Below are 16,667 nucleotides of genomic sequence, written 5' to 3' on the forward strand. Positions count from 1 at the left end.
TTTTTGCAGTGGTGCAACTGAATCAAAATTTCCCTCTGCCTATTTTTAAAACATGTTCTCAGTCAGTTTTCTGAGTGTAACATTGTGTAGTTATTAGAATTAACACAACAAAATTAAAGCACAGTAGATGAGGTGGCATGACACTAACTAACCTTAACCCTATTTTTTCCCCCTGTTTATTGTACCACAATTTGTTGGAGAAAAAAAAGCATATAGTTCATAAATATTCTTGGATCATGCACAAGGCCATGCTCTTTGTCTCAGTGTTGATTATCTAATTTTGCATCACCAGTTTGGCATATCAATTCAAACTGTCATACTGTTCATCCTTATTTCAGCACAATGGAGTCCAGATTTAGTAGTGATTAACATTGTTTTGTACCCTGCAAATGTGAAATGGTTGAAATCCCCTCCAGTCATATCTTAACATGAATATAAAATACTTGGAATAACAATTTGTTTCAAATATGGTTTTTCAACAAAAGGTTTCAATCCTTGATACAAGGTGCTTCCTGCTTCACTGTAAAGTCTGTTCTCTGTGTGCACTAGATACTTCGGGTTTCCACACACATCACATTTGTATAAGCCACTACTGGCTTCCAAAACTAGTTGCAATGTCACAAATCATGCTTGTAGGCCCACCCCTTCAAATCAGAAGCTTTCTACTTTCAACAAATGAATGTGAAAATGGCCTTCACGTGTCAAACTGCACATACAAGAAGAAAATCATATTTTTGAGTGGAGGCGGCACTTTCAAATGATCCTGCATCCTAAGAAAAGACCCTTGTTGATCCTTAAATATTACCTCATTATACCCTAAATAACTTATTGAAAAAATGTATCACAGGATTAACCCTTTCATAAACTACCAGCCATTCAGAGCAAGTGGACACACCACACCATGCTCTCACCTGCCTTATAATAATATGTACCTGTAGTGCAAAGAGTAGCCATGGCATCGGTTGAGTTACTGCATAAAGTTTGTTTTAAACCTGGTACCATCTAGCAACCATGATTATGGATTTTGTGGTTTGTTTTGTGCATTAAAATTTTGTAAAATGAAGGAAAAATTACAGCGGCTAATAAAAATGTATATACTGCACAATATGTCAATTTTGTTTTAAGACAGACTTACATGAAGCTGTCCTTTAATAACTAAATACCAAAACTCCTATAATCCTGTCATGTTTTCTGCACACAGTGGTTATTTGCACTGGGACTGCTGTTCTGGTGCCTTGAAACTTTTCAAGAGGGACTTGTTACTCAATTTGAAGTCCCGTGAGGAGGGATATATAGCACTTGGTTTGACCTGCAGACTAGACTGAAGAAATGAGGTGAGAAGCTAATGTCTGCAATTGCAAACCTCGCGGGAGGCTTAAGAGGACGAGTTGTACTCCTACTACTGTATGTCTCCTCATTGGTCACCTCAGTAAAATGATGCCATCTCATGTAACATTGTCATAACAGAATAGCACCTCATCCATATAAGTCTACTGTCTATCTGAGACAGATATGTGTATTTGTCAGTTTGCAACAATGCCAACTTTACCCTAACATTCATCCACCCCAAGATGCGGTTTCAGGAAGAGACCTCAAAACAGAGAAAGGAAATTTCAATCACAGTGCCACAAATCCTTAAATCCTCCATGTCATTTTCCTTTGGTCCACTAGGGTGTATCCTAAACTCACAAATAGAAGCGTAAACTGGCCATTTCTGTTTATTTTTAGACATGAGGTTGATGTTGTTGTGGTTATTAACTGGCTGGATGGAGAATGTAGATTCAGCTGAATCCATACATTAGATGTGAACATTTTTTGCATCCCTGAGGACATGAATGACAGAGCAGTGATATGTAACCAAAGTAGAAAAGAAATAGAGACAGAATACAGGGGCATAGAAGACACTACTTGTGGATGAGAGGATGTTGAGAGGAAAACTATCCAGCCTTCATCTACCAGCCTGTCCCTCCAGTGGTTTTGCCCTTTTTCTCTCTCCTCTTTCCCCAAATGACTGCTTGACAACTGCAAATAGTCCACCAGATGTAAAATGAACAGCTTAGGTCAACATGACCATGACCACTGGAGAAACGAAAAGACGGAGTCTGACCTAGAGAGTCTGACCTAGAGAGGGTCACAGACACATCACCTGGACACACTCATATTTAAAGGCAGAAAAATGTGCACACAAGCACTCGATCACACACTCACACCGAGGTCAGTGTTCAAAGAATGCACACACACACACACACACACACAGACAGATACACACATACCACTGATCCTCGGTGTCACCCCATGCTGTGCAACATCAGTTACCCAGATTCTTGGCCTCAGCTATAATGACTGTGTTTGTTTTCTCTGATATCTGTCTAACCGAACTGTGTCTCTTTTTTTTTCTTTCTTCCTCTCTATACCAGTATCTATATCTGTTACACAGAAACACAAGCTCATTGCATGTAGCTGCAAATATGTGAGAAGTGTAACATAACGTTTATCAGTTTATTATTTTGTAGGTTTCCCTCTCTGTTCATGACCATATGAAAAGCAACAGTAGCCAGATCTTCACCTTTTTCCTGCACGTGAGAAACAGACAAATATGGTGGAATTCACATCACATCACACAGCAGGTTGTCAGTGTGGTCCACCCTCTTTAGCGGCAGCAACTTTTATGAATGTGAAGTGCCTGCAGGGGAGAAGCTGAGGCCGAATGTTTGTGTTGCATATTGTTTGATGATACGCTCATGTACACAAGCTTTTCTATATGTTAGTCTGCAAGGCATCAGACCTGAGACCACCGCAGACGCATCCACCATGACCTTCCTTAGACAACTGAGAGAAAACAAAGCTGAGACAACATGCTTAGTGTGTTTCAACAGAATTGAAGCTCAAAGCAACAGCTCTTCAATGTTTACAAAAGCAGATTGATGGAAACATAAATCTAGATACATGTGTGATCTTTTTTTCATCTGTTCTATGCATCCTTTCTGTGTGTCTTTATCAAATGGCCACACTATCATGTAGTCCCAATATGATTGCAATGTGTAAATAGAAAAACACAGTCCATTTCTAGTTTGATATTATAAACACTGGACAACATGGACAACTGGGAAAATGCAGTTGTCCAAATTGCAGTGTTGAAACAACAGGCCTCTCACAATCGTCTAAGCAAAATGCCCAGACTCCATGCCAGGCTGAATGAATGATGCAAACCATGTTTCCTGCATGCCAAAGACATCAATCTCAGGCAGCAGCCTGACTGATGAAACGAGAGCAAAGGCCAAACCTGAGCCAAGCTGGGTCATCAAAATCTGAGACCTTGCCGTGGAGAAAAACAAGTGAAAAGGATCAAACCTGTAGCTTATTCCTCAGACTAGGCTTCTGTTAGCAGGGATGGAGGAGGAATGTACATGTCTGATGCAAGAGAGAAACATTATTTTGCAGTTTATGCTCAGATAAAATGAAGTTGAAAATCAACATGAACTGAAATATATTCCCAGTTGTACGTTGCTGGTATCCTCTAGAGCAGCTGAAATAAAGCAGTTATGAAATCTTTTCTTATTTCTCCTCAGTTGGGACATTAATGAGTTGGGACAGTCCAGTCAGACCAGACGGCTGCATGACTGCTGCATGCAAAGTGCCCCAAGTCTCCCTGAGCTGACTGATCACCGGCATGACCAGCTGCCTACATAGATGAAACATAGGACCCATTCAGGCTACTGGTGTGCTACATTCCACTCAGATCAACTACCGACACATATGTGCACAACTGCTTATGTAATGTACATGCGTGAAAATGGGGTTTTCAGTGGGAGCACGTAAAACTAGCGGGAAACTCTACTGACAAGACAGAGTTACTGGAGCATGTGTGCATTTAAGCCTGTAAACATATAGATGGAATAATATACATGCTCACTATATGTGTGCATATCGTTTTTCAAGACTCTTTATGTGCGCTTGCATGCATCCATAGCAAATGTGTGAATAAGTTTAGCATTTATGTAATGGACACAGTGCTCTATGGAAGTTCTGTACAATGTGTCCCTGACCTGATTTACAGAGGAAACCCAGCAACAGATGTGCCCATAAGTTCCCCTATAAGTGTTTTTGCACAGCGCCTGTATATAATGTTAGTGTGAAGGCAGAATCAGTTGTTTGCATTATGAGGGAGAAATGTAGTTTCCATACTGTATGTACAATACATACATGTAAAGGAATACACAATTATGTACCTGGCATTTACATATATGTATATATTTATATATACTGTATATATATATGCATGAGGTCACCCCAGCAAACACCCGGCACGCATGTAGTGTTGGCAGAGTAAAATACTTTGAGATCACTTCACTGGGGTTGATAGAGGGAAAAAAGGCCTCTCCAAAATAAAAACAGCTCACAGATGTTATTTCATCTCACTGGAGAAAACTTTCAAGAATGTATGTACAGTACCAGTCAAAAGTTTGGACACACCTTCCCATTCACTTGAATAAGAAAAGTGTTTCCAAACTTTTGACTGATACTGTATGTCTGACTAAATGGAAACAATGGTTGTTAGTTTGGACATTTCTTTTCATATTGCACTATGTATTTAGTTATTATCATTATTATAATTAGACAATAACACAAGACTTTCCTGTCAGCTCATAATATCCAATTTCAGAATGCCTCAGACTAACTTTGTTTTCGTCATGCAAAGATCTGTTTGTAGTTGTGGACTTACAGGAAAGTGAGGCCTGAAGAGTTCATCAGAAGGACACAGGCAGTGTGGATACAAATAAGACCTGCACTTAGTGTATTTTAGAGACAAACTCTTTAATGCGCCGTGCAACACGTCTTTACACACATGCCTCATGCATCAATCAATTTCGTCGTAAAACTGCCAGCACAAGTGTACAACACAACCTCTTCATGTCACCTTTGAATAGAGGAATAAAATATCGCCCTCTACACACACACGTCTCCTCTTCAAGTCTTTGCTCTTTTATGACCTTGTGTGTCTTTAGTAAGAGACTCATAAAAAGACTGAACTCCCACTGCGGAGCCTTTCTTTCACTTTGTTCTGCCCAGAAGGTCTTTTGAATGGGCACTGGCGTCCACAATCCACTGTGGTGATGGCTAATTAGAGCTCTCTGTTTAGCTTTCATGCCACGAGTGAAATGTGAAACAAACCTTATTGATGGTAATCCGTCAGTTTTTATTTACTCTCTCCAGCTGGCTCCAAGGTCTTAGCAGAATCTCCTGAAGGTCTTTTTCATCTCCTGTTGTGTCTGGAGGGTGATGGCAATGAAACAGAGTGGAAATAGTCAGATAATGGAGAACACAGTGAAATGAAAAAGCAATGAGAGCATGGACTTGCAAGGTTAGTGCTGTGTCCTGCATGGAGTGAATAAGTTAGACATATACTGTATGTACTGTACACACATACATACTGCCACACTGTAAACATTAATGAGAGGTAGCAATGGAAAGAAGCAGAAGAAGAGAGAATAAAACAGTTAAAGGAAGAAAGGAGAAGATATAGGTTCAACCGCAGATCAAGATCAAGATCACATTACAACTAAAAGTCAAAAGAAACTATATATTAAACAAAGAAATCATCAGCTACATCTACTTTCTGCTGGTTGTGGATGAAACGCCTCATTTAGTGAGGAGGTCAGCCTGAGCCACATAATGTACACACATGGTGTAACCTCTGTGAAACACAAAGGGGCCCCTTAAAATTTGCTCCCCAGCAATATTTATGCTGCATCGTCCTGTGAAACCGAATCCCTGTTTTCCGTTTTTCCTAGAATCAGCCTTCTCAGTGAGTCATCAGATTGGCCGTTTATATTGAGGGTTTCACCATTCGGAGGGTGTGAGAGTGTATGTAAACCTAAACATACGATCATGGGCTTTATGGCTCACTGTGTGGGATTTTGTGTGGTGCACGTGTGGCTGTATGTTGTTATGATTAGGATTTAAGTCACACCTGTGACTACACCTGCATAGAGTGTTTGCTACAGTGCTCTACTACCCTTTTTATATCTTGTAAACATGTGTAAACACTGGATCCCTGGCAAGAGAGAAAGAGACACATGTAAGAAAACAGATGGAGTGTATTTATCACTTATTTAAATATTTGCAATCATTTCTGCAGCATCACATGGAGCTTAAACTGGCCAGAAAGAGCTTCCTAGCAAATTAATCTCTTCGATGTATTTCCAAATTTGAACTCAACACACTGTAGCTGCTCTCCGTTTTCCAGGCTGCAGCCAGCATAATCTGTCAGAAGTGCAAACGGTAATGTGAAGCAAATGCCTTTAGGTTTATGGTTCAGATAAAAAAGCAGCAACAGCAGGAGAGTGAAGGAATTCCTCCTCAGCAGGAAATCTATGTTCTCTCAGCAGTGATCTTTTAATTTCCTCAGCAGATCTCAGGGTCAAAGCCAAACTCATTTGAGTGCAGAGGGACTGAATGACATTAAACTGGGACATATCAGATCTGTATGCAGGCCAAAACACCAAAGGCAGTTTATCAGACTGTGTGTCTGTATACCTGTCTATCATTCTCAGCTATTCATTTCGCTACATTCCCTCACCCTTAAACTCCTTTGCTGATAAGTACACTGAGTATTAAACAACTCCCAAGCTGAAATGTATTCCTCTGATATGTTCCCATGTGAAAACTCCTGTTCCATGAAGCTATACGTCATTTCCACAATGTTGCCTAGCTGGGCTTATCTCGTACAGGATATTTAACAGTCACGCTCAGGCATCTCTGCCCTGTTGTTGATCGTTGTCAGTCTCCCTTGGGTTCAAGTACAGTGACCGCAGTACATGTTGAGATCACAGGCTGAAGGATGGGCGTCGTTCATCTCTCTAATCACAAGGTTGGGCCTACTGGTCTGGCCATAAGCATCACCTTCCTGACAATCATTGGCACACGCACATATATACAACCATATCTAAACATACTATTTTTAGAGATTACAAATATACTGATTACTAAGGGAAACTGCTTGGGAGTCTTTAATGAAGGAAAGTGAATAAGTGTCTTTTTTTGTCTTTTATCCTTCCAAACTCAAAGTCAGCCATTTCTATCAGCAGGTAAAGAAGGAGGAAGAACCTTAAAGTTGCTTTGTTCTACAGGGTTGTAGCTATAACAATTGCTTACAGTAAAACGTGACCTTAGCATACATCTGTAAATCAAGTCCATGTAGGTTACACAGGAAAAAACATGGCCTTTCCTCTGAGTCATGCTGTACACGTGATATCTTAATCCAAATCTCATTTAGTGTGTCTGATTAAGAGACATTTTTTCCATAGATTAAGATAGTAGGGGGGCAAGTATCATGTTTGAAAACACAGATATTTTATCCTTTAATATCATTAGTGGAATGAGGGTGCTAACACCAGAGAACATACAATAATATTGTTGTGGAAAGATATCTAGGCCATAAGGCAGTCTGTTTTTTCATCCCCTGAGTGATAACAAAGGTGTAACGTGCCCCCATGCAGGTGTTTTGGCAAGAAAATCATTACAATTTATTTTTAAAACAAATGTAAATATACCTGACATACCCAAAAGGCAAGTTTTCATTGGCAGTCTCTTTGCTTGATGTTGTTAGGCATCCTAGAATAATAAATATTATAAAATATACATACATCACTACAACACTCAAACACATTTTTGTTCTCATCCTACACATGTTTTTGATTTCTCCACGGCCCCCAAGTGCCACAAAACAGCTTAACTGCCACTATAAAGAATGCGCTGTGTCCAAACATCTTGTTTTCATTTTACGTTACATGATATGAAGATGGGAATGTGCTTCTCTTTAGTTTTCTTTAGGTCTTAAACCTTTCAAGCTTCCTTTTTTTAAATACAATGAGACAGCGTGCATGGGACAAAGCATTGTGGTATGGTCAATGTTTCTTAGATGTAGACTGCTCCCCAATGTTGAACCAATGGGACAGGGGGCTCCGTATCACACCCCACATTGCTCATAAGATCCTTCTGAGATAGTCACATCTGTCCTACCCTCTGACAGGACTTTTTTCTTGTTTAGGCCACACTATCAATAAAATCAACTCCTTTAAATCTCATGTTATTATTAATCTCATTTTTTTCCTTATTGTTGTTGTTATTCTTCTTCTTCTTATTATTATGACAGCATGATCTATCCTAAGACTATTGATTCTGATAAAAAGAAAAAACTATAATGGGACAAAATGCTAAACACCTTTCTTATTATCATAAGAAGTGGCCTGTACTATTACATACTGAAAGATAAGAAATTTAAATGATACATACTTATTTATACATTTTTTAATGAAATAAAACACCTTCACCTCTGCATTTAGTGGATATGATCATATCTTTGTTGTCCTGTGAACACCATACATCTCCAAAAGCTGATGTATTTTCAGCTGTGTGGAAATGCACTTCTTTTCTATTTTAGATTATACAACTTCTTTGTAAACAGTATTTTTACTTTGAAGAGTAAAACGCATGGCTTTCATTGGACAGTGATTATGCTACTGACTTAAAATGGGATAATTTGAGGCTAATTCTGACTTCTTTTTTTTTTGGTAATCTTTATCACTCAAAATATTAACTTCACAAAGAACTGAAATTTCGCTCAAAATACTTTATTGTTCATTAATATTTAATAACTGACAGTCAGGTCACGGTAATTAAAGCCCTCTGAGCTGTAGTAACTCAGCTCTCCTGAGTGGGAGTTTGTGAATGATTTCCTCACGGTGATTCAGAGCTGGGACAAAGTTTAAACTCCGCCCTCTAACCTCCAGCCAATCGCGTCTAAATATTCAAATTAGCCACCCATAAAGATGACTTGGAGCGGCATCTGTGACAGACCATAAGAAACTTCAGACCATAAGAAACTTCTGACCGGTGCTCTGTGTTAAATTGGATATACAACAATTCGACCAACTTTTTATTCAGGACACCATAAATTGAAAAAAACCCATCAACCATCAATAATATGGGAAAAGAAAATAACTATTTTTTGACTGTTTGGATATTTTTGGGACAAATCTATGCAACTTTTTCTTCTGACCCCGAACCCACGACTGCTGTATTTGGTAAGAAAAACCTATTAGTAGGCTAATTCAGTGTTCAGAGTTAGTAGTGTAGCCTATTGTTTTATTGTTTTATGGCAGGTTATACTTTTACTATTATGATGATTCATTTGTTGTTCGTTCATGAAGTAAATACATCCGGGAGGCTGGTTAATTAATGCATGATGTTTCGTGTTGACCGACAGTAACCCCTTGAAAAGATTTCATAGTTCAAGTCTGCAGACCTGCATCCCATTTCATCCCATTCAGCTCCATATGTGCATGAAGAAAAGCCGCGACTGCAGGCCTTTTGTCTGCAGAAAGATCATGAAAGAAAACATTTTTAGAAAAGTCGTGTTCTTGTTTAAAATGCAGTCAGATTATTTTCGATGCTGCAACATAAAGACAAACCTGTGTTAAATTAGACATACATTAGATCCTTAATAAAGGCATTTATCCACGTAAAACCTGAGATTTTTGTTTAGACATCTGAAGCCACAAAAATTGACTCACTGAAAGAATCAGTTTAGTTAAGAGGTAAAAGTTTGTCCAATCTAAATTCTTTAATTGATTCTTAGCAATATTTCGAGTCTTTAATGAGACTTTTGTTGGTAGAAATACAGTAGAGTCAAAAGGGGGCGACACTGCCATGCTCTATAGCCCTACACTGCTCCTCATTTAATATCATTGAAAAAGTTGCTTGAAAACAGTTAAAAGTCAGTGTTTTATTTTCTCTCCTGGAAATATAGACTCATTTTGATTAAACAGAACAACATTGTTTCAAATTGCTGCATAGCTGTTATATGTACACTTTATAATTAGAAGGTGTAATTAGAAAGTTATTAAATGCACCTTTTCCCTGTCTATGTGTCTGTTACAGTAAACAGCACCACGGTTCCCCTACCCACTACTACTGAATGGATCAGCGACTACAATGACATTGTGTCCAAGTTCTCCCTGCGCTCAGCAGACATCCCAGAAGATGATATGTGCTATCTCGTGGCCGGCAGCCCTGAGACCATCGCAGAGTGTGAATTCAATCCAGAAACCCAGACCTTCGTTGTGATACATGGCTGGACGGTATGTTAAAGTGAATGTCATTTTTGTCAGGTTTTATCAGTATGCATTGCTGTAGATAGACATATATGTTGCAGAAGCATAAATTAAACAGAGATTGAGTCTTGCCAAAAAATGTTGAAACAACCAACAAGCATATAATAAATGTTGAAGCATGTCCAAACAAGAATTGAATGATGATCAGTAACAATAACAAATAAAAATACTTCAAAATTCACATTAGTTCAGAGAAGCGAGACTGAGGGCCAAGTGCAAATAGTCCATGCATCTCTCTCCTATAATGTGATTTGTAGTCAGTCATGCAAAGATTTAAACTCAATGACTCTTTGGCTGCTCTCCAACTACCAAACACAGATAAGGGTTAAGGCCAGAATGAATCATGACATAGAGCAGCTGACACTGGGAATGTGTGTGATGGTGTTTGTGTGTCTGTTATTATAGGTAACAGGGATGTTTGAGAGCTGGGTGCCCAAGCTGGTGTCTGCTCTCTTTGACCGGGAGCCCACTGCCAATGTGATCGTGGTGGACTGGCTGACCCGTGCCAATCAGCACTACCCGACCTCTGCAGCCTACACCAAGCTAGTGGGCCGTGATGTTGCCAAGTTTGTCACCTGGTTACAAGTAAGTGTTTTCACAGAAGAAAGTCCAGGCTGGTTAACAGCTGGATAACATTTTCTGCATCCTCTTTGTCTTTAAGAGGATTTGGCCTGATGATCTCTACACTCTATGTTAATATGCCAGCGGAGATAGTAGAGATGTCGGTTAATGGTGACAAATGTGTAAATGATGATGTAATGTTTTTCAAGCCAGCAGTGGTGTTGTGGATATGTTTTACTCCTGGTTATGATTTTAAACGCCCTATAAAGGCGTTTTACAACCATGTCTGAAGCTCACGGCAGCCTCTCATTACAAATTTCAGTATTTAGGGAGTTCGGCCTTTGTTTGAACAAGGGATTTTGGCAATGTGTCATGCTTTCATGTGTTTGTCCTCACTTTATGTGACTTCCAAGACTAGAACAGAGTGCTGCCAGGTACCGCCTGTAATTAGTTTTAATACTTTAATAAGTCTGCAGGGCTGTTTTAAGGCCTGTCAGCTTGTTCTTCTGACACAGTCCATCCATCCTCTCCCTTTCAGAATGAGCTGCAGTTGCCTTGGGAGAAGATTCATCTGCTGGGTTACAGTTTGGGAGCACATGTGGCTGGAATTGCCGGAGACCTCACTGACCATAAAATCAGCAGGATCACTGGTAAGGAAAGCCGCACACACATAAATCTGCCGCAGTCATTTATGCCAACTTATAAAGATCAACACTTCAAAAAACTTTCTTTTCCAGTGGAGCTTAACAAATGCATCATATGCCCACTCAAAAAACAGATCTATAGTATGATAATGAAAACACAGATACTGATGTTCTCAGTTTGAATTAGTCACATTTATAGAAGTTGATATGATAACTTCGATAAATTCGCGCTTTTACATAGTAACACAATTAAAGCATTCATTTCTGATTCTCATTTGATTAGAGACTATAAATGTCTACATTCAGTCTCTGAGTCAATGAATTCATGCATTCAAACATAACAATAAAGTATAAGATCTAATCTTTGCAGACTTTCTCGTGAGAACAACTCAGCATGCCAGTGAAATATAATCTGTGGGCCATTACATTCCAGGCCTGCATTGTATGTGTGCATGTAGCCAGTTGGTGCCAGCCTGTGGGTCCAATCCCATATTTGTCACTATGAAGTTTATCCAGCATTGAAATCTCCCTGACCTGCTTAGAATAATGGTATGTTTATTGGGATCTGAGGTACCCATTGAGAGCCTGCAATCACTGCTTCACTTTGTTCAGAGCTTCAGTGGCTCTTCAGAGGTGCACAGGATGAAAAGAGGCAAACCTAAAATTATATTCAGATATATTTATGTACAGTGGAATAACTAGATCTGCATGTTCTTTTTTGTTTGCATTTCTTTTTGATCAACACTTTCTTTCTTCATGCAAAATCGTGCGCAATCAGTATAAACAAATTCTTCAAAAAGTAAAAAACATGACCTCATTCTAGGTCTGGATCCTGCTGGTCCCACCTTCGAGAACGCAGACAATCAGAACACCCTATCCCGAGATGATGCCCAGTTTGTAGATGTCCTGCACACCAACACCAGGGGCTCCCCAGACCGCAGCATTGGCATCCAGAGGCCTGTGGGCCACATTGACATTTACCCCAATGGAGGCACCTTCCAGCCAGGCTGCGACATCCAGAACACATTGCTGGGAATTGCAATGGGAGGGATCAAGGGTCTCCAAAGTAAGTCATCCAAACACTCCCCTCTGTTTGTTCTTCACTGCACTTCTGCTACAGATGATGATTTTAAGACTCTTTGAATAAGTTTTAATTTATATATAACTTATGCTGTCATACTGGCAGTAAGGTAATGCAGTCAGTGTCAAGTTTGCACTTGAACTAGATGTTTGCATTCATTGTCATTTATTATTGAAGTGTCACATGTTTTTTTTTGCTACAAGACTACTGAGGCCAGAGGGGACTGAGTGTTTATCATTCACAGTTTATGTGTTGTTCAAAGTCTTTTTACTTTTTACTCCAGTTGCTTAGAACTGCTGGCAGCAGTCTGCCACACCTCGTTTGTGTGACACACACCGCACCACAGATACACATCTCTGCCCACATTAAGTGAAAGATCATGTTGTAGTGTATAACAGAGTTGTAAAAGATAGGATCAGGTATTTACATGGTGTCAACTGACACTATGACTCTATAAAAGCTTTCAGAGCCACAATTAGAATATGTCGACCTCCAGTTATAACACCACCACAGATTCACAGCTCTGTTGTGTGTAGAGATGAAAGTCTTGGTTGAAGTTTTTCTGGTTTTGTCCCTCAGCTGTTTCAATTTAACAAGGTGGAAATGTAATATGGGTCAAAATGACATGGAAAGAATTGTAAAAGCCATCCATACGAAAGACATTTTCTTTGTTGCTTGGTGTGATTTGGGAGATGACATAGAGGTTTCACAATTTTTGTGTTCTGTGTGCTGCAGATATGGACCAGCTTGTCAAGTGTTCCCACGAGCGCTCCATCCATCTCTTCATTGACTCTCTGCTGAACATCCAGCAGCAGAGCATGGCCTACCGTTGCAACTCCAAAGAGGCCTTCAACAAGGGCCTGTGCCTCAGCTGCCGAAAGAACCGCTGCAACAAGCTCGGCTACAACATCAATAAGGTCCGCACCACCCGCAGTGCCAAGATGTATCTCAAGACGCGTGACATGATGCCATACAAAGGTAAACAGCAGTAAGAATGACATGTGTAGCATTTACTGTAATAGAAAGGAATATGTTTAACTACTTATAGAAAAGTCTACCTGGATTAATGTATTTTTGCAGGATTACTGGGAGTTGAGTTAATAGATGAACATGCGTAATCCTCAATGTATGAGCTACTGTTGTTGAGTGTGCTTTGTGTGGAGTAAAGCTAGACTTGATACAAAGGCACCACAAAATCATAACACAACCACAGATATCTAATGTGGGCGCATGTGTACAACAAGTGGCAGGTATTCAGAAGGTCACAACTAAAGGAGGTCATGGATATTTTAGTGTGAATGTAATGCAACACCACTGCATGTGATACACTAGCAATGGAAACGTTTATATAAGAATTATATTTTGGCATAAGTCCACAGCATTACTCTTAACTGTTCGGTACATAAATATGGGAATACATAACAGTGTGTGTAAATTATTCCAGACCAAACACATCTTAAGAGTAAAAGGATTTTGCACAAATCTGTGTTTAAATGCAGCACTGTGACAGTCACATGAAGATAGAGAAAGACTGAGGTTACATAAAGGCTTTTCTGGTATTAAACTAACTTTAAGTAGTGGTGTAAGAGATGCTGTTTAGTCCCTGGGAACTGGGAGTACCTGAATTGAAACTGGCTCACAGAGTAAACATGTGCTCAGTAAAATGTCTGTTTCCTCTTCTCTTGCAGTTTTCCATTACCAAGTGAAGGTGCATTTCTTCAGTAAGGACCCACTGAGTTTCACAGAGCAGCCAATCAAAGTTTCTTTGTATGGAACCCATGGAGAGAGGGAGGATATTGCCCATGTCTTGTACGTATATTTAACAGTACAATCTGTTAACATCAAACAAACATACACACATGCACACATATATCTTTATATCTTGCATATAAACAGTAAACAGATAGTCAGCAAGAATGTCTACAACCACCTCTAAATAAAGACTAAAAACTCACTTGTGCTGCATACATCACATGCTAAGATATGCCAGGGATGCTTACATGTAGAGGACAGTCCAAGGTTATCTCCTGACCTCTGAACCTTGTTCTTCCTTCCAATCCTGCAGGCCGGTCCTGAATGGTAACACCACTCTGTCCTTCCTCATCACCACGGACGTGGACATCGGAGACCTGATGATCGTGAAGGTGCGCTGGGAGAAGGATACGATCATCAGCTGGTCAGACTGGTGGGGCAGCAGCAAGTTCCACATCCGAAAACTGCGCATCAAATCTGGGGAGAAACAGTCCAAGTGAGTTCAGAAAGATATCATTAGCTAGAATAATCTAGAATAGATACAGTGACATTTAGGTGCTTCAGTCTGGTATTCTTTTCCTGAAATTTAGGTTTTACTTTAAAATTGATTGTATTTTGCTATGTGTGATTTCAGGTTGATCTTCAGTGCAAAGGAAGGGGAGTTTGCTTATCTGGTCAGAGGAGGAGAAGATGCAGTCTTTGTCAAGTCAAAAGAAGACACTCTGAGCCGTAAAGAGAAACTGTAAGTTGAAGAGCAGCTTCCTGGAATCTAGAGTGTGCCATCTTAAACAAACTTAGGTGATCATTTATAATGAATTAATTATAAAAATTAATTATTTATGTATTGTCTAGTTAACTTTAAATTTCGGTTTTGGTGAGAAAAAGTTTTAAAATGGCACACTCCAGATTGAATGAGCAAAATGATGGTTACAACCATAGAAAAGACTGCCTGACTCCTGCTTACTGTTGTCTTTCCTTTTTCCAGGCTGCACAAGCTGAAAACACAGGGTAGTAATTTTGGGCAGAACGATGCTTGAAGTTGCACTTGAACACAACCCACATCATGCACATCATCCATCTCTACATACATAGCCAAAGATGGACAGCGCAACACTGGGAAAATCTTTGCAAGCAACTGGACACGTACTCAATGATACGTTTTTCTCTGATTCTTCCTATTTTTCCTTCTGACTTCAACTCCCAGCACAGCCAACATGACCTTCATTTGTTTATGCTTTTGTATTCCATATGTTTATACTGATTTTGATGTATTTGGTGTGTTTTCTTTGCCTATGTGAACTTGGATTATTGTTGATTCAGAGTGACAGGCATAAATTAGACACAACCATTTTGTTTTGTTTTTTTTTAATGCGCAAAATGATCTTTTTGTCCCTATATTTTTCTCTACCTAACCACTAATTGCCAACAATCGACAGGGACCAAAGAAATATTGACTATCTACTGAATGGAGAATCACAGTGGTCTTTGTAAATACCTTTTTTAATCAGTATTATATTTTTTTTTTGAATTTTGAGTTATATGTTAATATCTGATCTCTTGCAGCCTTGCTTTTTTTTGATCGCATTTTGGTTATTGTGTCACTGGTCACTTTAAAAGGCTCTCTGTCCCCTCATTTCAATGTAATGGTTACTGAGATTGCAGTCTAGCAGGGATATACATTCTTTGGTTTTGGTCCCTTCTTAAATGTTCCAGTAATGGCTAAGTGCCCCTTAAATACTTTATAAATGGGTCAACAGTGTCACCTGAAACAGTTTACCTCAAGCTCAGTCTACAATATGCCCTCCTTTTGAAAGGTCAAACATTATAAAATTGCTGATAAGCATGCAAGCCTTTGTCATTTGTGATGGACTGGCCTACATGATAGCCATAATACATCTCAAGAATACGTCATATTGTATTTATTGAATGTACATTTATATTTGTATATTAAGCTGTAATATATTTTGGCAGGCTTTCATTGTCGTCTGTATTTTTTATAAATGAAGCGTTCTGTGATTTTATGCACAAGGATTGGGAATGATTGATCAAATTGGTCTCCATGCCAGCTGTTGTGTGCATTTACTTTTATGAACTGAAATGCAGTGCACTGTATAAAGAGCCCAGGATGGTTTAATAAAGATATAAGATACATATGGCGATATCCTTGCTTTTAGATAATAATTCAATAATTCAATCAAACACTGCCTTGAACAGCCAACCACTGCTACATAATTCTAATACTGCTACTAAATTCTACCTGGAAGCTCAGTGACTCTGAAAAAGGTGAAGAAATGTCATTGGATAAATTGAATAGAATTAAGTTGTTGAATATGGGAGTAAAGACATAATTACAACACTCGTAAAAAGAGTTCTATATAGTTACAAACGTGTGTCTTATTTTGACACATGTTTGTAATGTTTGTAAGACACAAGCGTCTTGCTCTGAAATGGGAT

The 16,667-nt window shown here is 39.2% G+C and overlaps 1 protein-coding gene across 1 annotated transcript; it reads left to right on the forward strand.

Moving 5' to 3' along the window:
• Nucleotides 1-8,948: 8,948 nt before the first annotated feature.
• Nucleotides 8,949-16,364, forward strand: lpl (lipoprotein lipase). Its single transcript, XM_053322662.1, has 10 exons — nt 8,949-9,086; nt 9,943-10,142; nt 10,581-10,760; nt 11,275-11,386; nt 12,204-12,446; nt 13,197-13,439; nt 14,150-14,270; nt 14,527-14,709; nt 14,848-14,955; nt 15,199-16,364. Exons 1-10 carry the CDS (start codon nt 8,987-8,989, stop codon nt 15,248-15,250), a joined length of 1,542 nt encoding a protein of 513 aa, XP_053178637.1. The 5' UTR covers nt 8,949-8,986; the 3' UTR covers nt 15,251-16,364.
• Nucleotides 16,365-16,667: the final 303 nt, after the last annotated feature.

Source organism: Scomber japonicus, chromosome 7 (genome assembly GCF_027409825.1).
Source record: "Scomber japonicus isolate fScoJap1 chromosome 7, fScoJap1.pri, whole genome shotgun sequence".
Classification (NCBI taxonomy): domain Eukaryota; kingdom Metazoa; phylum Chordata; class Actinopteri; order Scombriformes; family Scombridae; genus Scomber; species Scomber japonicus.